At 37.7% G+C, this 24,424-nt stretch overlaps 1 protein-coding gene across 1 annotated transcript; it reads right to left on the reverse strand.

The window, feature by feature from the left end:
* Positions 1 to 1,095: 1,095 nt before the first annotated feature.
* Positions 1,096 to 23,823, reverse strand: LOC118580307 (T-cell surface glycoprotein YE1/48-like). The gene is made up of 6 exons (XM_036181968.1): positions 23,709 to 23,823; positions 21,595 to 21,654; positions 20,490 to 20,711; positions 17,878 to 18,020; positions 16,255 to 16,358; positions 1,096 to 1,292 (listed from the first exon to the last, which is right to left on the reverse strand). Exons 1-6 carry the CDS (start codon positions 23,821 to 23,823, stop codon positions 1,139 to 1,141), a joined length of 798 nt encoding a protein of 265 aa, XP_036037861.1. The 3' UTR covers positions 1,096 to 1,138.
* Between the last annotated feature and the right edge of the window lie 601 nt (positions 23,824 to 24,424).

The following is a 24,424-nucleotide window of genomic DNA, read 5'->3' on the forward strand; positions in this document are numbered from 1 at the left end:
ATCTCAGTACTCAGGTAGCAGAGGCAGGCAAATCTGTGAGTGCTAGATCAACCTGCTGTACAGAGAGTATTCTGGGACAGACAGGTTAACACAGTGAATCTCTGTCTTGGAAAAAAGAAACAAACAAACAAAAACTACCACCACCAGAAAACATTAAAAAAAAAACCTATTCTAAATGACTATACTAAATCACACAATGACATCAGCACTAAATGCATGTGAACCTGAACATGGAGGAAATACCTAGAGTGACATTATTCAGTCAGTAGATGAGTACATGGATCCTAAATTAGAACAAACTGCTGTATCGATATTAAATGCCCTAAGTTTGATTACTTGGGTACAGTTGTATAAGATAAAGTGATGTCCCTGGAAAATATTTAGGAACTTTTGGGCCTCAATTTTGTTTGGCTTGTTTGGTTCCTTCACACAGGCTTTCACTGTATTATTATTTTTTTTTTTTAGCAATCTTGTCTTAGCCTCCTAATTGCTAAGATTACGAGGGTAGGCCACTACATCTAGCCAACTTCTAATATTACCACCATTTCTATAAGGTTTTAACTTATCAATGATTGTTTAAAGAAGGATGGGATAAACTGATGTTTTGGATAAAATGTATTCAGTAGTTCCTTGAACTACATACTTGCAAATGTTCACCAAAATTGAAATTAAATTTTATGGGCAAGTGGAATGTTTATAACCATGAAGAAAACTTCTACATGAAACAAAACACACAAAATAAAACAGAACAGCAATCAACTAACAACTAAGAAATTGAAGCTTATAACTTCACTGTAATTCTTAATTGTGCTTTCAATTGAGATGATAATGAAAGAGTCAGGCTGTTTTTTACGGTTCTTTATTTAGTTCTATGGGTGTTTAAGTAAACAAAAAAAGCAGATTCTTCAGAGCTTGGCGAAAAGGGTGTCCATGCACCAGAGCAGATGTGTTCTGTGTCTTCTGGGAAGAAAGATTGCCTCTGCTCTGCCAAGTCAGATTTCAGAGAATATTTTCAACCTCTTCCAGCTCTTCTCTCTGTTTGCACAGAGAACCAAGTCCTGTGATCAACACACTTGTTCATAAGGAGTCACAAATTATTATAGGAATGAAATGAGGATCAGCAAATTCCATTTTGCCTTTAGCTCTTGCTGCAGTATGAACCAGGGAATTTATCCAGTCTCTTCTCACAGATACAGGAGTAGAATTGATCACAGTTATCATTATCTAGTCTTGTTCTAGATAAAAATGCACATCTTCCAGTATTATGATCGAATTTCACTGTGTTCAAGTCACTAAAGTACAAAAATAATAGGCAACTACTTAATTTTGAACATTCACTGAAATATCATGATTTTAAAATTTCTATTTGCCAAAAGATACAGAATATGGAGCTATTAATCATAAGTTCATCACTAAAATGTCTTTTATTCTCTAAGCTCATTAAAAAGAAATGATCTCTTGATCATACCAAAAAAATCCCCATTTTATTCCACACTTGCAAATTTTGAACAGCAGGTAAAACTGATTTTTAATATTACCAAGGAATTATTGTATGCTAAACCTTCTTTCCCACTTTTATTTTGTCAATAAATATGCTAGGTATAAACAAATATGTGTAGTACACATAACAAGGTCTCATATACTTGTGTTTTAAGAAGAGAGGGAAGATTTGGAATACAGGCACAAATGAAGGCTTGTAACTAATATTTTGGTCTATTTTCCCTTCATGTTCCCCCACCTCATAGTTAATGGGTATCCTCTGAAACATGGTAATCTACTGAATTCCCTGCATGCAACAAAGGATGGTATATTAGAAGCCATAACTGCTCTTCTGTAAAAAAGAAAAAAATTAAATGCAAAATAAAAACATATTAAAAAATTAGAAAGCAGAGTAAATTAGTACATCATCTAAAACAGAAGGACTGTTAGTTCCAGATCAACCTGAGCTATGTAACAAAAACAGAAATCAATGAGTAATTAATTAATAAATAATTAAAATCATCCTTTAAAACTGACAGAAGTCAGATTTCTGCTCAGCCTGAGGTGTTAGCAGAAGATGGAAAAAAACTCAAATGGTCAGAGAAAAATTGTAGCTGTTTTCCCCCTAATAGATAGAGGAAGTTGACTAGAGAATGAATTTAAAATGGAGATCCTCAATAATAGATCCAGCCCAGCACAGTTGGGCACAATTATAGTTCTAGTATTTTGGAGATGAAGGTAGGAGAATCACAGTTCAAGACATAGGGATTTGAGGCACACTTCAGTACATAGGGAGTTTGAAGCTAGTGTGGGCTAATAAGACTCTGGAAAAGAAAGACAGAACGAGAATGAAACCCACTCATAGTACATGGAACTGAGAATTCAAAGTCATCAATTTTTGACAAAAAATCATGTTCTTTGAATCTTGGATTTATGATGGAGAGAAATGGAATATTCAAATTTACTATAGGAATTTAGAAGAAAAAAAAGATAAATGAAACCAAGTGGCATGTGGGACATAGTAAGGAAAGGTTAGATCCATGGCATTATACAACAGATAACAATGATAGTTCAACTGTCAACATACCAGATGAATAATTTTCTGATGGAGGAACCCTGTCCAAGCAAAGCTAATGGTGCCACAAACTCTGAACACTGTTGCTTCTGTCTGTAATTTCACATGTGCAAAAACAGCTGTGGTATCTCCCTAATACCTGCACTGTAATGAGCAGTCTCATGTGATGTATATATTTAATCTCATGATTACATCTCAGTCCTATGGGCACATATATCTGTGGATGGTCAGGAAGATGACTTCTCATTAAGCTGTATAATTTTGATGACTAGAATTAATACCAGGATATTTTTCATAACTCAGGCTGACATAGGAAAGTAACAGTATTCTCAGCTACAAAGACAGCTTTTTTTTAAAGCTGATTTTAGCTTAAAGCAAATTCAAAATGAGCTAGTTGCCTCTGTAAAATAGGCACAAGGACAAATTCCCAAGTGTCTGTTTGATTAACTAAAGTCAAGCACAATGAAAGCAACTGTAGTGGACATAAATCTCTCAGCAATTGACTTTCTGCTCATACTTCCAACCTCAGTTTACAACACAAGACTCAAGGCTCAGCCATCGAATTGTTTATTTTTTAAGTCCTGAATTTCAATATCACTTTCTGTTGGGAAATGCTGACCACTCAGCCTATGTGCCTCAAACCTGCTCACCAAGTAGCTTGGCTGACAGCCAAGCATTGCCACTTACTGACTGGCTGGTCAATTTGACATCCCTAGCCTGAAAGAAACTATGATTCTCATATGTTATCAAATGGCTCTGACCCTCATATATTTGTCTGGAATTTTTTTCTCTGAGAGACCTGCTGCTATGCAGAAGAGCTATGAAAGAGAGAGCTATAAGAGAGGGCTGTTTGAGATAACTGTGTGGAAAGGAAGATGAGTAGTTATGTAGAAAGGAGAGCTGTGTAGAGAGAGATGGAGCAATATCTGTATAAAGATGTGTGTAGGAGACATGTAGAAGAGAGATGTGTAGTAGAGGGATGCATATAGAGTGAGGAAATCAGGGAAGAATCAAACAGAGCAGGATCACAATCTGATGCATGCCATTGGTGATGACAGAAGAGCAGCAGATGGCAATTGACTTAAGGGGACTGGCCATCAGGAAACAAAACTTTGATGGGTAAATTTCAGATAGAAAAGGCCCTGAGACCACAGACCACAGAATGTCTTTGCATATGCTGGGCCTTCACATGTTTGCTGCTGCCATCTTCCTCTGGTATCTGGCAAGGTATAAATGGGCATGGGGAGATACCCACTTCCCTGAATACAGCATGATCATTTCTTAGAAATATCCCACTCTACTGGGCTTTTTTTAAACCTGAGGATTACTATGGAGATGTTATCCTAAGCTGTATTGTTTAACTGAAGTAATGATTTTATACAATAATAGTGTTAGTTTGAATAGAGTTTGATGATTGAGGGTCTTTAATAAATCTAGTAAGGTATTATGATGAAGATTATTTTAGTGGAAAAATTAAAATAGGTAAAGGTAGGATAAAATATTGCCCTTGCCTCTGGTAAAGCATGGGGCTACAGAGGATAAGAATTAAAGCAAGAAAATGTCACAAAGCTAAAACACTTGAGTTTTGATTGAGGAGCCATATATACTATGGCTAAGGTTAAGCATAAGTAAAACAGTTGAGTCCCAGTAGTCAAAATAGCTTAAAGTCTTTTAATCTTAATATAGATAGATGCATTATAGATTAAACAAATCCCTAAAATAACTTCAGATTAAATTAAGATGTTTTGATAATAGCTTTGAGATGAGAAACCCTAGAAAACACTCTAAAGTTCACAAGGACACATAGCTAATTTAGGGATCAAAAAACAAAGCAGCCCAATGATTACTAGCTGAAGTACTTTCCTAGCTAGGCTTGATTGTTGATCAAAGATTTTGGTTAATTCCTTGTACACATACTACCCTCAATCTACTGATTTAAAAAACAAAACAAAAACAAAATATATATATATATATATATATATATATTGAGAGAGAGAGAGAGAGAGAGAGAGAGAGAGAGAGAGAGATTCTAAAACAGAGCCAGGAGCATTTTCCTAGTTCATGTCTCTCCTTACAGGCTGAGGGACAGAATTGCATTTCCTGTCCATGGTGGGCCTCAGCTGAACATGGTGGACTCCCACAGTCTCTAACAGGCTGAGGTATAAAGAGACTTCTTCAGCTGCTGCCTGCACACTTGAAAGCATAGCTGCAGACTTAAGAACACAGCTACATGATATTTAATACTGCTTCCCAGAGTTGGGGCAATAAATGTGGCTCTCACTGGGACCTCTGCTCTGAAGCTAGGTACTCAGAGAACAATGGAACAGGGCAGAGTAAGCCGCCAAAGCAGCTGCTTTTGTACTAGTGCTCAGCAGTTTAAAGTAGTCATCAGAAAAGGATTACAGGTATTCAATGAAGAAAACTTCAGATGGAAAAAAAGCTCTAAATGGGTCACAGTATGTTTAAAAAATGTACATAGGCTTGGGAGAGAGAAGAGAATGGGTATAGATAGTCATAAAAATAAAGTCTTCAAGAATAATAAAGTAATATACATAAAAAGCCATATAAAGATGGAAAATACACAGAGTCTGGATTGTGTATATTATTGTGTTTTCTTTGAACTTTTTGACTGTTAATGAGCTAACTGCAGAGAGACATTTGATTGTGGGGCTAATACGTTAAATCAACATATGTATTTTAAAGGTATCTTGACTTCAAAATTGGGTCTAAGAATACATTGCTTTGGAAAAGAGGCTCTGCTTTTGCTTCTACAAGAAGCAAGAGGCTGTGAACTCCTTTCAGGTTAAGATGGATAAGATTTGATCAAGTGAGGCCTCCTGAACCTTGGCAGATGGTATATATCAACAAAGGTTCTATCTGATCTTCCCAGAAGATCATTTACCATTACCTCAAAATTTCTCAGGATTCTCATAAGATTACCAGTGCCCTCAGTCAGCAGAAAGTAGTATAGAAAACTATGCCTGTGGTGGGATTGTGTTCCCTGAAATATTGTGTGTTCCCCGAAAAAACATATCTGGGGTCAGAGAACAGACAGCCACTAGAACAAAGCCAAAAATGGTGGCTAGAAAATGGGAAGAGTAAGCCATAACAGAAGTTGGAAGGTGGTGGTGCACGCCTTTAATCCCAGCACTTGGGAGGCAGAGCCAGGTGGATCTCTGTGTGTTCAAGGCCACTTTAGAAACAGCTAAGCATGACCCATGCCTTTAATCCCAGAAACCCAACCTTTAATCCCAGGGAGTGGGGGCAGAAAGAGAAAGTTATATAAGGTGTGAGGACCAGGAACTAAAGGAGTAAAGCATATGGTTAGTTAAGTATTTAGTTAATTAAGCATTTTGGCTGGAGAAGTATTCAGGCTTTGGAGCAGCACAGTTCAGCTGAGAGCTATTGGGATGAGGACTCAAAAGCTTCCAGCCTGAGGAAACAGGATCACCTGAGGAACTAGCAAGGTGAGATAGCTGTGGCTTGTTCTGCTTCTCTGATCTTCCAGCATTCACCCCAATAACTGGCCTCAGGTTTGATTTCATTAATAAGAACTTTTAAGTTTCCTGCTACACTATGCCCAAATTCCCAAAATAGTGTTTATGAATGTTTATTTTCATTGAAAGGGGGTTGGTTATAAGTAGTTAATGGTCATAATCAGCTTCTCTCCAAAGAAAAAAAAGGGGGCTATGATAAAGAAATGATAAGAAAAAGGTAGATTATTGAATCTACTTTAATTCCAAAAATAACTGTTTATCTCAAAATACTATACATTGGTATGGATTTTTGTTTATTGATACAATTATAAGATCAATTTTGTTGCACTGTATGTATATTTCCACTCTTATTTAAGGTATAATGTTCATACAACTCATTTAAAAAGGTAATATGTAGTTAAAAATGCAAATTAATAGTCATCTAAATAGTCAAACTTATAGTCATATTAGTTAGGTTTTATAGATATGGAGAGATGTATTTCAGATAGGTAGGGAAATCTTCAAACACTTCAAAGACCTACAAAATATTTAAAGTGTTTTAAGAACTTAGACTTTTCTGGAAATTGAGACATGTCTGTTTCTGGCAGCACCAATTATTTCAAAAAGGATGATGAGCATTAAAGAAACTCCTTATGGAGTTTGCTTTCAATGTAGCAAAGGCTAGCCATTTGGGCAAGAAACTGCTCTTGTTTTGACGGCTTGACAATTTGTTGTATAAACTGGACAAGCAGGACCTGTAGGAAAGGAACCACTGAACTTTGCCAAAACAAGGTAGGATGGTCCTTCAGGTTCCTGCTTCACAGAAGAAACTGCAAACATTCTGCAAGATACAGTGGAAAGTTACTGATGAACACTGCCAATGTAGGCAGGACAGACCTTCAAATTTCCTGCTTCCCTGAAATGTCTGCCAGATACTATGGGTCTGTAGTCTGAAGATTAATGACCCAACATTACACAAGAACTTTGGGTGACTATTCAGGCAGCAATGTGTCTCTGGTATATCTAAAATTTCGGAAGTTGCTTGCCATGAACATATCCTCTGGGGTCTTTGATAGATATGAATACTACATAGTTATAATTGTAGCTATTCTTAGTTATGATAAGTGGTAAATTAGAGATGAAACTTTAGACTCATTAAAATAGGATAGATGATAGGGTATTTTCTTTAATTTTGGCAAATACAAATACACTAGATATTGTTACTGTAATTCTTGCTTGATAACTGTTTTGTTATGTGTAATTTTCCTATATTAGAGTTAAAACCTTCCTTTTGATTAGGCAGAAAAGGAAAAATGCTGTGGGATGTCTTTTCTGTATGCTGTGAATATATGTTGCTCTCATTGGTTGATAAATTAAGCTGATTTGGCCTATAGCAAGGCAGAAGATAGATAGACTAGAAATACAAATTGAATACAGGAAGAAAGGAGGGCAGAGTTGAAGGAGATGCCAGCTAGCCACCAGAGGAGCAAGATGTACTGGAACACACTAAATATTAAATATTAAATTTTAGACATGAGATATGTGGCAAAATATAGATTAATAGAAATAGGTCAATTGAAGTTGTAAGAGCTAGTTAAAAATAAGCCTGAGCAATAGGCCAAACAGTTTGTAATTAATATTAAGCCTCTGACTGGTTATTCAGGAATAGGCAGGCAGGAGAAAGTTGTCCATCTACAGTAACCACATTGTAATTTTTGTGTTGCCTGGAAGATTTTATTGGGGTATGTAAACTGTAGAGGAAAAATAAAATCATAGAATAAAGAATAGAGAACACAGAATAAAAAATATAGAAGAAGAAAACTATCTAGGGAGTGTGTGAATATCTTTCCCTTTACTCCCTCAGATAAATAAGTTTTATTTGCATACACTCTGGATTTCTTTCAAGCCCTACACTGCTGGAGGCTGAACTCCAGGCAGGGAAAGAAGTATATGCACATAGGAGTGCAGCTTACAGCCCTGCTCCCCCAAATTCGCTCATTCTACTTTCTTATAGTCCCCAAGACAACCAGCCTAGTGGTGATATCACTTACAATGGCCTGGGGCCTCCAACATTAGTCATTAATTAAGAAAATGCCCTACAGGTTTGCCTACAGCCAGCTGTTTGTTTTGAGGCACTGTCTCACTCGAGGTTCCCTCTTCTCAGAGGAATCTAGCTTGTGTCAAGTTGATATAAAACTAATTTGCAGAATGGTGCTTGTGAAGGTATACCTATTTGCTAAGACTCATATATCTTATGACTTAGAGTATGCATTTTATTACATGCATACTCTAAATTCAAGACTTGATGTTTTTAATGTAATTGTCAAAAGAAAGAATGAAAGAAAGAGAGAAGGAAAGTAACAAAGAAAGGAACAAATAAAGAAATTTAGGAAGAAGAAAGGAAAGAAGGAAGGAAGGATGGAAGAAAGGGAGGAAGGAAGAAAACAATTATGAATCAAACTGTTTCAGAACTAAAGTATATCACAAGTGAATGTACAAAGAAATATCAACAGTGACATGAACCAGAAAACTTTTCCCTACAAAATATTTATGGATGGCTTACCATCATTATTATTATTAGGCTTCATGAGACAGAATCTTACTCTGTAGCACACAATGATCTCAAACATACTATGTAGCCTAAGGCTACCCTCAAACTCATTTCCCTACAAGATTATGAGTCTTAACCAAATCAAACTAGTAGGAACTGTCATGAGTTGTGGACCAATAGCTGTGAAGCCTCTATCGGACTGAACCAGGCCCTTTGCATAGGCAAGACAGTTATGTAACTTGATCTGCTTAAGTGGCTCCTTGGCAGTGGGATCAGTATCCATCCCTAGGGCATGAATGGGTTTTTTGGAGCCCACTACCTATGGTGGGAAACCCTACACAGTCTGGTCGGGGGTGGGGGGGGCAGTTGGACATACCTCAACTGAGTGTTTCAGGCTCTGCTGACTCTCCATGGGAGGCCTTGTCTTGGAGGAGATGGGATGGGGTTTGAGATGGGAGAAAGAATTGAGGTGGGAGGAGGGAGAAGAGGGGATCTATGGTTGGTATGTAAAATGAATAGAAAATTTCTTAATAAAAAAGAAAGGAAGAAAAGATTATAAGTCTTGAACTTACACATACAACCTGCCTCAATGAATATTACTGTATCTATGGAGTTTCAACTCATCATCAAATGTATCAAAGAAAGAGAGAGAATGAGAACACATATGGATTGTGGAAGGTTGTATGAGTGTCTTAAACTAGTCTGGAAACTATTCACTAAGTCTGAAATTACTTTTTTTTGCATCAAATAAATGCACTCTAAAGATGATAAATTCTTCTCCATACAAAAAGTGTCAAACAGTAGCTAACAACTAACAAACAAACCAAAACCCACAACTGCATCCTAGTTCTTAGTTGTGCTGTCAAAGCCAATGGATATTGATACCATCTTCTACCACTCAGAATGGCTTAGATCAAAAACACTGAAGACAGCTTATGTTGGAGAGGACGTGGAGTAAGGGGAATACTCCTACGCTGTTGGTGGGAATGCAAACTTGTACAGCCACTTTGGAAATCGGTATGGCTGTTTCTCAGAAAATTGAGAATCAATATTCTTCAAGATCAGGCTATAACACTCTTGGGCATATACTCAAGGAATGCTCAATCATACTACAAGGACACATGCTCAACTATGTCCATAGCAGCATTCTTTGTAATAGCCAGAACCTGGAAACAACCTAGATGCCCTTCAACTAAAGAATGGATAAAGAAAATATGGTACATATACACAATGGAGTACTTCTCAGCAGATAAAAACAATGACATCATGAGGTTTGCAGGCAAATGGATGGTACCAGAAAATATTATTTTGACTGAGGTAACCCAGACTCAGAAGGACAAACATGGTATGTACTCACTCATAAGTGGATACTAGATGTAAAACAAAGGAAAACCAGACTGCAAACCACAGCTCCAGTGAGACTAGCTTGTAAGACACTAAGATAGACACAGAGATTGCCCAGAGATGGAGAAATGGATGAGATCTACATGAGTCAACTGGGGGTAAGGTGGGGTAGTGGAGGTCAAGAGATGGGGGAATAAGAGCTATGGGGAGCAGGAGGTTCAAGATGGATCAGGAACCCATTGGGAGAACAAGTAAAGAGATACCATGATAAATGAAGGCAAGATGGACTAGGCAGATAGAGTGCTAGGGAGGTCCCCAGGAATCCACAAAGATGACTCCACCATAGACTACTGGCAATGTTAGAGAGGGTGCCTGAGCTAACCTACTCTGGTGATTGGATGATTGAATACCCTAACTGACACCATGGAACCCTCATTCAGTGACTGACAGAAGCAGATGCAGAGATCCACGGCCGAGTCCCAGGCAGAGCTCCAGGAATCCAATTGATGAGAGAAAGGAGGGATACTATGAGCAAAAGATAATTGAGAAGATGATTGGAAAAAGTACACAGACAACTAGCAAAACTAGTGGATACACATGAACTATGAACAAATAACTGAGGAGCCTTTATGGCAATGGACTAGGCCCTCTGGATAAGCAAAATAGTTGTTTAGCTTAAACTATTTGGGGGGGGGGGTGCCAGGCAGTGGGACTGGGACATGTCCCTAGTGCATGAGCTGGTTTTGGAACCTAGTACCTATGGTGAGACACTTTTTGCAGCCTTGGTGCAAAGAGGAGGGTCTTGGTCCTGCCTCAACTGAATGTACCAGGCTCTGCTGACTCCCTTGGAGGAGTTGGGAATGGGGGGTGAGTGTGGGAGGGAGTCTGGGGGGTAGGAGGTGGGAGGACAGAGGAATCTGTGGTTGATATGTAAAAGTGAATAGAAAAATCTCTTAATAAAAAAATAATAAAATAAATAAATGAAGGAGGATCCAGTAAGGGAGCTGAGGGATCCATCAAAAAGAAAAAAAAAAAAAAAGAGCCATGGATATTGAAATGGTTTCTTCTAGTGACGATGAAATACATGTGCTATTTATTAGAGTTCTGTATTAAGTTCTGTGTGTCACTAAGGAAAAAGAAAAGAGAGTGATTCCTTAGGGCCCTGGACCAGAGGCATCCATTCTACAGACACAGGCCACAGTGTTGTACAAGGAAAGAAAATGGCTAATTTTCTGTTAAATCAGTTTTCAGAAGAATGTTTCTTCCCTTTCCAATTCATCACCCTACTTGCATAGCAGACTGTGACCTGTGGTTAAAACATTTGGTCGTTAAGTAGTTACAAATCACCACAGGAAACCAACAAAGATGATCACATTCCATTTTAAACTTTCCTATGCACTGCCCACTGAATTAGATAATTTATCCACTTTCTTTTTGCAGATACAGCAGTGAGTTCTAACACAGTCATCATTATCTTCACCTGTTGAACTGAAAAATGCACTGCCTCCTGTGTTATGTAGCAATCCCATTACTGTTAAATCACTATTAAATAAAAAATATAATGGGAAATTAATTAATTTCAAATCTTATAGTAATTCTGGCTAAGGTTTTTAAAACAAGATTGACAAAAAAAATGTACAAAACATGGAATGAATCATAAGTATATCAATAAAAGATTTCTATTTTCTCTAAATGCATACAATTAGACTTGGGCCAATGACATGGCTGAGTGGGTGGAGGCCATTGACATCAGACCAGGCAACCAGAGTTCAGACTTCAGATCCTACACAATAGTAGGGAAATGACTCTTTCAATGCTCCTCTAACTACACTAGTGCTGTGACATGTCTCTTGATCACAAAATGGTCTTTTGATCACAGCTCAAGTTCTTATCTACTTCACACTGTTAATTTTTTTTGGCTAGCAAGTTAAAATAATTTTCAGTATTTCCATGGAACAATTTTACACTAAGATTGTTTTCCTCTGATACTTTTTACAATAAAGACAGTTTAAAAAGAAGAAATAAATGTATGTGTCACACAGGACATGGTCTTATATGCCTGTGTTTTAAGGAGAAAAGGGACATTTATAGAATAGTCACAGAAGAGGGTTGTGACTGTTGTTTGGTTGTTCTACTCTTTCTTCTCCCTCCTCAGAGCTATTGGTAATCGACTGACTTCCCTGTGTGCAACACAACTGCTATCTCCTATGGACGATGAATACTAAATCCACAACTACATTCCTGTGAAAGATAATTCAAAGTGTTAAATAAAAACTAAAACACAGTGCCAGGTGATGGGGACACACGCCTTTAATCTCAGCACATGGGAGGCAGAAGCAGGAGGATCTCTGAGAGTTTGAGGCCAGACTGGTCTACAGAGCAAGCTCCAGGACAGCCAAAGAATACCAGACAGAAGATAAAATCCACCAAACTCCACGGGACTTAAATGGCAAAGAAATAAAACTTTAACAAAAGTTCATCTTCATTTAACATTGGATTTAAGCCAGGTGGAAATAGAGGATTTAGATTTACAATAGGAACAGAGAAGGAAGATAAATAAAACTAAGTGGCCCATATAAAGAATAGGTAAGGTACAGTAGGGATGAGTATACATATTTGTCAGCCATAAGATATGGTTATGGTACAATCAGTAAAGCATGTGTGTTGGATATGGGCAAAGAGGAAAGAAATAGCAGATATTAACTATTCACAAGATACACATGGAGCACATTCTGCATCATGAGTTCTTAACTTTACCTAAATGTTGATGCCCACTTGGACTTCTATCAAGAATCACAAGCTCACTGTTTCTCACTAGGGTCCTTAGAAGCTGACATTGTAAGCAGGTGTACAAGCTTCTACATCTTCCCACTGGAGAAAATACTTATGGTGGCCACAGAAACCTTCTGACCACTGGACTTCCTGACAGAAGCCTCATGTTTAGGCCCAGTAATCACACCATAATCAGGGAACAGTTCTGCAACATAGTCAAGGTCTACAAAAATCAATTAATCTGGATGCAAACATCCTTTCAGCCACTAGAACCTCACTCTAAATGTTACCACATGCTCATCTCACTCTGTATGGTGCTGAAGGATACAAACAAATTCATTAACTCTATGGCCTTTCACAGTGGCAAACAGCAACAATCCTAGGGCTTGGGAGGTAGATGCAAAGGAGCAGAGCTAACCTGTGTGAAATGATACTTCCTATAGAAAAAACAAAATTGATAGCAATACTGATAATCAGTATGATTTGTACATATTAACACATTTTGTATGGTCTTCTGTCCTCTAGCCACCTCTGTGACACCTTGCTTGGACAAAAGAGAAAGTTATTTTTCTGCAGATTTGGAACCTAACTGTTCACACTGGCAGGACCCCGTTTAAATAGAAGTGAGCCAGACCTGCCATGTTCTCAGGCACTGAATGAAAGGTTCCTGAGAAAGTTACCACAGCTAATGCCTCAGATGTTTTTGTAACAGCTGAAGAAGAAATTCACTGAATACCACAAAGAAAATGTCATAATGAACAAAATCCAGCAGAAACAGTACATAAAACCCACAAAAGTACAGACAATAGGATTACCAACTAACACATGTAAAATAAGTACTGTTGATATCTTTAAAGGGATGAAAGACAGCCACACCTGCCTGTAGTCTTGGTAATTGAAAGATGAAGATACAAGGATCAGGAGTTAAAAACCAGCCTGGGGACACAAATCCCTATTTCAAAACAACAACAAAACAATTAAAATTTATTTTTAAATAATTATAAGAGGTAACTTGAAATTTAACTAGCTAACAAAGTTATTAAAGGACAAACACAGAATTATCAGGGGATATTTTTTTAATTTGTATTTCTAAAAAATCTATAATCAGGAAAAATGATGAATATGTGATATGAAGGCAGAGAAGGGGTTCTGAGGATTAAAGGATTAAATTAGATGAGTATTGGAAAATAATGGAGAGGAGAGAATAAAGGATGGATCAACCTAAACTAAGGATGTATAAAAGGCCTTATGGATACCCAATAGCTGACCAACACAAAGCAGACTCGTTTTGTGTGTGTGTGTGTGTGTGTGTGTGTGTGTGTGTGTGTGTGTCTGTATGTGTGTGTGTGTGTGTGTGTGTGTGTGTGTGTGTGTGTGGTTTGGGGACCTTTGTGTGTTGATTTTTTGCTTGTTTTAGGCAATTTTTGTCTTGCTGAATGTTTTTTTTTTTTAGTTTGATTTTATTTTTCGTTTTTATTTTGTTTTTGTTTTGGGGAGAGACAGAGAAATAATACAAAATTGAGTGCATAGGAAGGGAGGTGGGGAGGAACATGGCATTAAGGGGGAGAGGAAAACCTGATCAAAATATATTCTATGGAAACATAATTTAAACATATCAAAATATAATTTAAAAGAAGCTAGATCCACAGAAAATATGAGTTATTAAGTGAAAATCAAAGTGCAAGTCAAGGGATACCTCCCAAGGAATCACCAGTCAGGGAGACCATAGTTGCCTCCAAACAACCAGGCTGCTGCTGTGCCCTTTGTTTTTCCACCATAAATACATGGAAACAACCTATTTCTGAAGACACCACACATTTGGTGTCAGGTCATAGAGAAACCAATCTCAAACCGATCAGGAAATATCTTCCCTTAGGCTATCTTTCAATGGGTCAAAAGGTCCTTTGCAGGTTACTAGGGGGAGTGCCTTAGCTAGAATTTTTATTGCTGTGAAGACAGACCATGACCTTGGCAACTCTTATAAAGAAAACATGTAATTGGGGTGTCTCCCTTACGGTTTCAGAAGTTCAGTCCATTATTATCATGGTGAGCAGCATGGCAGTATGCAGACAGACTTGGTGCTGGCTTCCTCTTGATATGCAGGCTACAGCAAGTCTATTGACATACTCAGTGGTCTCCAGAGCATAGGAAACCTCAAAGCCCACTCCCACAGTGACACACTTCCTCCAATAAGACCCCACCCACTCCAACAAAGCCACACCTACTAATAATGCCACTCCTTGTGAGATTATGTGGGCCAATTACATTCAAACTTCTAAAGGGAGAAAAGATTTGAGTGGTCTTACCCAGCACTGGACCCTGCATGCCACAATACTGACCTGCTAGGCAATATGTCATGTTTGATACTGTAATTCAAATAAAAAACCCTTGATTGCAGAAGTCATGGGCTCTAGTATAGAACCTGCTACTATCATTTTGCTAAGTGGTCACAAGGTCAAATTTCATTTTTAATATTTATGTTTATGGCCTGGACCTGGGCTTCTCTCAACCTCCATCAGAGAAGTTTCTTTTTGCAGTGGTGAGTGGTCATTGCAGAGAAGCAGAACTGGTTAAAGTGCTTAGGAGAAGAGAATATATGCTCATCCATCAAGGGGTCATCTTCATAAACCTCTTTCCCCCAAAAGCACCACAACCATGCAGGAAATAGGAAGGAAGGGGAAACAGAAAGGATGTAAGAACCAGAGAAGGAACAAGCATGTGAAAAGCAATATTCTGGACATGACAAAAATTCCTGCACAGATGAGGAGGTGTCTACTACCACGTAAGGAATCACTATTGTTAGGTGACAGCTGCTGGAAAAGGGAGATTCACTATTTTGTGATGGGTAGGTGTGGCCACCAGTATGTATCCTTGCTCCAGTGGATGCTCTACCATGCACCTAGGGACAGCATCAATGAAGAAAACATGAGTTAGGGAGACACATGTTAAGACAGAAGCCAAGGAAGCTTGGAAGGTTAGGAAAGGATATGATCATACTTTATTTTATGTATATGAGATATATTCAAGAAAAAGAAATATTCCTAATAAAGATAATCAATGAATAGTTTTCTACCAGATTATAAATTAACATAAAACTTGGAATCTACAATATGACATCTTGAAATGGAAGGAAGATACACACACACACACTATATATATATATATGTACAAAATGTTCTTATATTTATAAATAACAAGCAATTTTATGAGCTAACTACAGAAACAAATTAAGTGAATGTTTCAAATATTCATACTCATAGTATCTATCAGGATGATCTAGTCACTTTCAAGTGATCTTAAGTTGCTGATTTGCTTGTGTTCTCTGCATCTAAGAACACACAATCCTTAGCTGTGTTCATTGTTACATCACTAGCAGTCAGCTTCTAGACTGTTCTTCTTCCCTGTCTAATGCTTGCTCAAGCACTGCTTTATGCATCTTATCCTTAGCTGTAAGCTCCACTGACAAAGGAAAAGCATTGTGAAATGAAAGAAAAGCCTTTGCACACAATCCTCCCAATTCTGCATCAAATTGGAGTGTGAGGGCTCACGAAACTCACAGTTTAGATGTGCTATTGTCAATCCATTGCCATTTGCTTCTTCTTCTGTTATATGATAATCCAGTCCAGTAATTGTTCGGCTTAATTTGGAGCTGAAGGAATTTCTGTAAGGAAAAAACTCATCTGATGATAAAATTTCCCTCTGGCTGGTGAAAAAAGAACAACATAACAGGTCCCAGCTATTCTAATATCAGTTCTCTGCTGTCCTGTCCTCCAGTACTTCCTTCCCTCCAAGCTCATTTTTAAAGTAATTTCCCACTAGTAGCTCATTTATGTCAAAACCAATGTCAGTTACACAAGTTATTTAAAATGAAAACTTCACATGTCTAGAGATACTAGGTTCATGAAATGATTTATGGCTTTAGATCAATTCTCACTGTGTAACCAAGGTTAACCCTGAACTCACAATATTACTGCCTGTGACTTCTAAAAACAAGCATACAGCACACATGGTTCATTAAATAATTTCTGACACGCTATGAAATTATTCAAATGTGCATTCCCAAACACTACAGAGGCCTGTGGGAAGTGTTCATATGGTAAGTAACACCCTATCTTCACAGCAAATTCATTAAGATCAAAGATCCTGTGTGAAAAGCTGTGCATTAAGCTCCATGCTCCAGAAAGGAAGCCGTTCTCAAGTTCAGACCTGGAGGGAAGGGACAGATATTTGGAAAACTTTAGTGTCTTACATGTGACATGCAAGTGGCATGATATCTAATTAAATTTTTAATATATCTTAAAATATGGGTTTAAATTTAATTATAAGTATATAAAATGACATTTTACATAATTATTTGACATTAAAAATTATCTTGTTTTAATTTTTTATATATGTATTGAATTGGTGTACAAAATTTGTGCCATGTTCCAAATGACAAAGTTTTCAAGCTGATCCTACAAGCATTTCTCTAGAAAAATATCTTCTTCATATTAAAAGAGATTTGTTAGTAATAATTTAAATTAAAAACTTCTGCATCTTGGCAACTTTTTAAAAAAATTGCTCATTTCTGTAAATAGACATCTTTTTTAAAAAACATAAAAATACTATGAAGTAAAAAGTTGCTGACAATTTCATTGAAAAGTACTATGGAGCTAAGGTAAAACTATTTAAATCTACATATCTCATATAATTTCCATTTTTGCAGATTGGCCCAGAGGTCAGTGACTTTCTCTATTTTCTTCCCATTACTCATCTCAGGCAGTCTCACTTCTGGCTTCCAAAGAGCAAGCCCAAGACCTCTCTGGGTGCAATTGAAACTCTATGGAGATACATAACTGTCACTCTAGGATGTACTGTAACAAAAGTTTAAACTTATTCTGGGAAAACATACTTCTCTGAGGGACTCCCTTGCAGAGTCCTGAGAAAGAGAGGAGCTTACAAAGACATGGCTGTCTCTTTAATCAGTCTTCTCATAACAGACGCTGTGTCCTGACACTAAGTCAGGAGCGGGAAAGAGGGGATACTCTTACTGCACAGTGTTTGCTCACATTACAGGCAAACCATATCCAATACTTAGAGGTCTTTCTTTCAATAAACCTGCCTGGGCTCAGAATCTCCCTATCCAAGGGGTAGAGACAGAGTCTAAGAGAAGAAATGGGCATTATAAAAGTCTACAGTACCAGTTCATCATGATCATCTATTGTCAAAAGGGATAAGCTGCAGTCCCAGCAGGTCTGTGCACATCCACTCCAGTGTTTTTTTTCCATGATGACATAATAACATTTTATGCCACAGCAGGACCGGTGTCCTTCAACACCTTTGCCTATAACAGAGAAGGTAGATGGTGAAAATTCTTATTTTCTAATATTCTGTAATTACAGCACTGTTTTCATTAAACATCAATAACTAAGTAAAATTTCAGAGCTCTAAGAAATTCAAATTCCAGAATGTAAAGGGACCCATTTACACCCATACTCTGTGTGGTGTTTTTTATAGTAGATATATAGAAACAACTGATGTGTCCATTGTGGATAAATCAGTAGGAAAAATGTAGCACATGCACACAAAGGAGTACTATTTATTCTTTAAATTATCTGGTCATGAGACTTATGACTATAACCTGAGCCCTACACAGAGTGAGACAGGAGGATCACCCCCAGATTGAATCCAGCCCAGGCTAAGTAGGGACTTCCATGCCAGCCTTGGCTATAAAGACAAGAGTAGGCTGACTCTAAGACAGCCTGGGCTACAGAATGAAGCCATGTCTCACTCCTCAACACCTCAAAAGAGAGATGCTCAACCAAGTGAAGAACACGGATGAACTGGAGGATGGTGCAAGGTTAGAGTCAGGCCCAGGACCACACTTTATGGCTCAACTCAGATGAGGTTCTAACACAGCCCAACTCTAAGATGCAGAGGCTTGTGAGAGCTGGAGAATGGGGTACAAACCCTTGCTGCTCAGAGGCAATTACACGGATGATGGAATTCTAGACCTACAAAAATGCACTGTGACTCCCACCCCATCGCCCTTTCTTCCATAGACACTGTGCACTTAAGGTTGTGCTGTATTTTGTGTTAGATGCTCTTACCTTAAGAGCAATAAGAGACACATGAGGGAGCTTTTGAGGTGTTAGTCTACTCTCCTGATTATGCTGATGCCTTCAATCTATGTCCACATACCCAAGCATGTCAAGTTGAATAAAATGTGTGCACTTTGTGTAGCAATAACACCTCAATATGATTATTTTGTTTGGTAAGGGGCTGGGGATGGCCATGCTCTATTACCAAACTTTATTTCCAACCTTTGTTTTCCTGTGAAGAGGTAGCCTGGAATTTGCTGAGCTGTCCAGATTGTCACCAAATTTGTAATCCTCCTGTCTCAGATTCCTAAGGATAGGGACTACAGCAATGTTCTACCATTTACAGATGATAAAGTTATTTCATGGGTCTGAAATATTTCTAAAAACTTTTGGCACTTTTTTCCTTTCACATTTTATAGTGTAGCAGTTTGAAAGATATTATTATTCCTTGCATAATAATGGTTTTAACCTCTATCATAGTGTAGCGAGATCATAAGCAAAAAAGCTCTTGGTAAACTCTAAATTCTGAAAAAAATATTAAGTAATGAATGATAAACTGTGTCAATTAAAATAACCAGTCACAATACAAGGTAAGAAAGGTTCCTTGCAATGCTTGATTGTGGTGATATTATGTTCCCCAAAATATTGTGCACCCTAATAAACTTATCTCGGGTCAGAGAACAGAACAGCCACTACATATAGAGGCCAGAAAATGGTGACACACACACCTTTAATCCTAACATTCTGAAGGCAGAGATCCATCTGGATCTCAGTGAGTTCAATGTCACACTGGAAACAAACAGGCATGGTGACACACGCATCACATTCCTAGGAAGTGATAGCAGGAAGCAGAAAGGTACATAAGGTGTGAGGACCAGGAACTAGAGCTTGGTTAAGCTTTTAGGCTTCTAGTAGCAGTTTAGCTGAGATTCATTTCAGATGAGGACTCAGAGGCTTCCAGTATGAGGAAACAGGATCAGCTGAGGAATTTGCAAGGTGAAGTGGCTGTGACTTGTTCTGCTTCTCTGATCTTGCAGTGTTCACCACAATAACTGGCCTGAGCTTATTTTTATTAATAAGACCTTTTAAGATTTGTGCTACACTTGATTTTTTCATCTTTCTGGGCTCATTCACTGTGTCACTGACAGAGTAACACAAGTGTGGACACCACTTTGAAGTTCCATAATGTGCTGCAGGGAGCTGCACCAGGGTCACAAATAGGCCACCCCTCTCATATCAAGGCAGAAGGAAAAACACATACACATACACACACACACACACACACACACACACACACACACACACACACAATTATTTTTATGACCACACCCATATAAATGCTCTAAGTCTATTTCAGCCTAAGAATTAGGTAAATGCACTCTTACCAGAAACTTCCATGTTCTGTCACCAACAGAGTTGGAGACTCAAATTTGCCCATAGACAAAAAGAACCTGAATTGTCAGCTATGCTGACTTACAATTACATCCCCTTGCAGCAGTAGAAGCCAGAACACCCACTGAGTTCCAGAAACTATAAGATTCTCTGAATTCAAGCAGGGATATCTGGGGTCCAGGCCCCTCCATGAGATAAGGAAACTCCAAGCCATTAACCCTCAGATCGCCAGCATTGTAAGCTACTAACTGGACTTCAAATCTTCTGGGGAAGAAACATTAGAAAATAAAGCAATTCTTTATTCAAGATCTTCTCCTTACCTCTGTGCTGTTTGCAATCTAAAACAAATTCAGTTTCCTGGTAGCATCTGTTCACTGTTCTTTTGAGTGCGTCCAGATCCTTTTTGAGGGCATCATAATCTATAGACATACTTTTCAACATTTCTTCCTTTAAGTAGCTGTCATTTTGCATGGTGCTGTACTCTAGATGAAGATTATTTAGAGTTCTTTGCAATTCATTTCTTTCTTGACTGTACTGAAAAACTAAAATTAGTAACCGATATAACTCAAAAATGCTCATGGAGAGTAAATATTTAATTTAAAATTAGAGAAAAAGCTTTATATTGACAACCAAGACAGATCATTATTTTAATTGTTGTTTTGGCACTTAAAAAGTAATACTTCAATTAACTCACTATAAAAATTAAAACATCAAATTCTCTCTATTGGCAACTTCAATGTAAAGTAGGTGAAACAGCTAAATAATATGATGGTGGAAGCACCATATGTCCTGATTGATTCATTGTTTTCACAGCACAAAACTAACAAATAAATACTTAACTAAAACATTCAGAGAAACCTAACACAATATGAAAATTTGAACCAATAAACATGAAATAACAGCACATTTATCATTGGAGAATATGGACTATCCACAGGAGGAAGATAATAATATGCTGACATGCAGCTGTGTTGGAGCCAAGTGGTTTTCTCTAAGGATATTTATTAAAGATAAAGCTGAAGCTCCAGAACTTCTACTTCTCTGTACAGATTCAGTCTTTCAATTTAATCATGTCCTCAATATGAGCTGGGGGAAAATACACAAAATGACATAATTCATTTTGTACAGGTCTTTCTTATAGCATGTATATGTCAGATTCATAATCACCTGAGCTTCAAAACCAGAATATCATATACACATCTATTATCAGAAGGAACATGATCCAGAATAAGGCAGTCAAAGGCAGCCCCAGTCACTGTAATGTCCAAGAGCTCAGGGGTCCAGAGAAAACAAAAAACTTACAAATTCCAGCCCACCTGGAATGTCACCTGGTGACAGACAAAATAATAGACAAAGCATGATCTTCATGGCATAATTAGTGTCTGTTGGCATTGCCTAGCTAAATGATGTATTTGAATTACTCACTGTATATCAGCCACACGGAGATTGCCATCATCAGAAGTAAGCAGAGGATCCCGAGACCCACTGCAACGAAATGTGAGGAGATTGAGCATTCCTAAAGATTTTAAAATCATAACCAGGACCATCCAATGGTCCACCACCTGGGGCATCATATGAAACATAGGGATGATACCTCTAATGTTTCAAATAAACTTCCAGAATTCAAACCAACTCCTATTTGAGGAACATCTCTGAAGAGAGGAAGAAAAGATTGTAATACAGAGACTCAAGACATCTTCTCCAAAAAAAGGAAGCTGCGCTCAGGCAACCTCAAATTTCATAGTCTAAGCAAGACAAGCCCAACCACAACACCAAAGGGCATACCAATATGGACATGGAAAATCTCCACATGACCCAACTCCTAGATGAAAAACTAAAGGCAACTGATGGCAGGTGAGAGAGAAAACAAATCTCTTCTAAGAATGAGCCCATAAGTGAATATCTAATACCAAGTGGTCATTTCTAAAACATAATCATGTGAACAATGCTAAATGGAATCACAGACTGCATATATACACACACATGCAAACAAGTAACTAATAATTAAACAGAGAGGAAACAATACATTAAAGTAGGAGGGTTAGGAAGTACTGGAAGGGTAACAAAGTTAAAGGGGGACAGGATAGGATAATAATGGTTTTAAAATTATATGGAATACAAAAGTCTTAATAAAGCCCATTATTTTATGTAATTAATAAATTCTAATAAACTGTAAAATGAAAACGTTATGTTTTAGATTTCTAGATGACATACACTCATCTGTTTATTGCCTATGTATAGAAGCAGTTCTTTAGGACTTCACAAAATTTCTGCCCATTCAGATTTGAACCCTCAGCCCCACAAGCAGCTGAAATGACAGTCCTGAGCTGCCTTATCCAGGTGCACATAGTTTCAAAAGTTCATCTTAAAAATCACTGAAGGGATAAACAAGATGAAGGTAGGAAACTCCAAACTGAAATTAGCAGCCCACCAAGAGATCTCAACTCAGTATGAAGAGAAAGGAAAGATCAAGCAATGGACTTGAGAAACTGGGAACCAGTAGGAATATTCTGAACTCTATAAGGGTCCATCCTTGAAGACTTCCTAGGAGTCAGCTCTTTTCTTGTCCATCAATTCTGTTTTTCTTAAGAAAATTAGGTATTTATCCTTTTGCATTTGAAGTCTTGAGTTCTAGGCTCCCACATCTGATTATCACCATATTAATGTAGCAAAAGTGTTCACTTTAGAGTTTAAATTTGACAATATTTGAAGGGCAAGAGAAACAGAGAGCAAAGAATTTCCACTCCCCTCTGACCTGGCTGTTATTGCTGATGATTGGCATTGAAGTTTGATGAAATACTTGGAATATCCTGTTTTAGTAAGAGCTTTTTTGTTTGTTTGCTTTTTGTTTTTCTTTTTTTAGTTTAGTTTTTTCAAGACAGGGTTTCTCTGTGTAGTTTTGGTACCTGTCCTGGATCTCACTCTGTAGACCAGGCTGGCCTGGAAATCACAGAGATCTGCCTGACTCTGCTGGGATTAAAAGTGTGCGCCACTGATGCATGGCCTAGAGCTTTGTTTTTAACACATACTTTGCATGTTTTTAAGATTTTATTCCATTAGAAAATTCAGTATTTCTTCAGACTATAGTTTCTTCTTTCTAAAGGCCACACATTTTAAACCATATTTTGTTAAAAATAACTGAAACCTAATGGTTTCTCAAATTTATAAAAAAGTATTCAAGGCAGGCAAGGTGGATCACAACTGTAATCCTAGAACTTGAGATGCTGTGCTAGGAAAATCAAGGATTCTCAGTCACCCTTTGCTACATAGCACAGTCAAGACTGGTCCTGGCTACTGGAGACCCTGGCTCAAACAAACAACAATCCAAACAAACAAACAAACAAAAAACCTAACACACAACAAAACGAAAAACAAATTAAATTATTGATTTTTCTTGTCTCAAAGGTTATTTTTTAAAAGCTTTTAAGTCTTTACTTCTTCTCGCTGTGATCGCCTATTACCAGCTGACAATCAGCAGTATATGACTAGGACAGTTTTCAACATCTGGTGTGTACAATGCATAGGAGGAGAGCATTCACCTTTGTGGCCAACCTCTCTGGGACCTTGAGTCTCCTCAAGCTTGATTGGATTCTGTGACTCTGAAGAAGACTCAAAAACTCTTGAGTTTGAATAAGTCACCTCCTGATTGCTCATCTTGAATGGAAGCAATGAAGGTTCAAATTAAAACCTTGTCATGGGATGATGTCTAGGTAAAGAAAAAATTAAAATGTCCAAGTTTAGAACATTCCAGGATTTGGTGCTGGGGTTGGGTAGAAGTTTATTAACTTCTTTAAGGATATGAATTCTGTAAAGAGAGTGCATGGTGGCTGGCTTCCACAAGATGTGAAAAACCTCTTTTTATTTATTTTTTTTTTTTTGGTTTTTTTAAGACAGGTTTTCTCTGTGTAGCATTGCGCCTTTCCTGGAACTCACTTTGGAGACCAGGCTGGCCTCGAACTCACAGAGATCCACCTGCCTCTGCCTCCTGACTGCACCACCACTGCCCGGCTGAAAAACCTTTTTAGCTAATGGTCACATCAATGATTGTTGAGATATGTGGGAAAATACCTTGAATAGTCAAATAAAGAACATGTAGTGACATGCTTGACAAAACTGGTACCACTTAAATAACTGACAAATTTAAAACAATTATTAACATATCAAAAATTAAAAACTTGTTTAAAACCAAATCTCCTTGCTTTTAAAGCTTTTATAAATGTTGAGATACACACATGAATAAAAAATGAGCTTGTCA

The sequence above is a fragment of the Onychomys torridus genome, chromosome 3 (assembly GCF_903995425.1).
Source record: "Onychomys torridus chromosome 3, mOncTor1.1, whole genome shotgun sequence".
In the NCBI taxonomy this organism is placed as follows: Eukaryota; Metazoa; Chordata; class Mammalia; order Rodentia; family Cricetidae; genus Onychomys; species Onychomys torridus.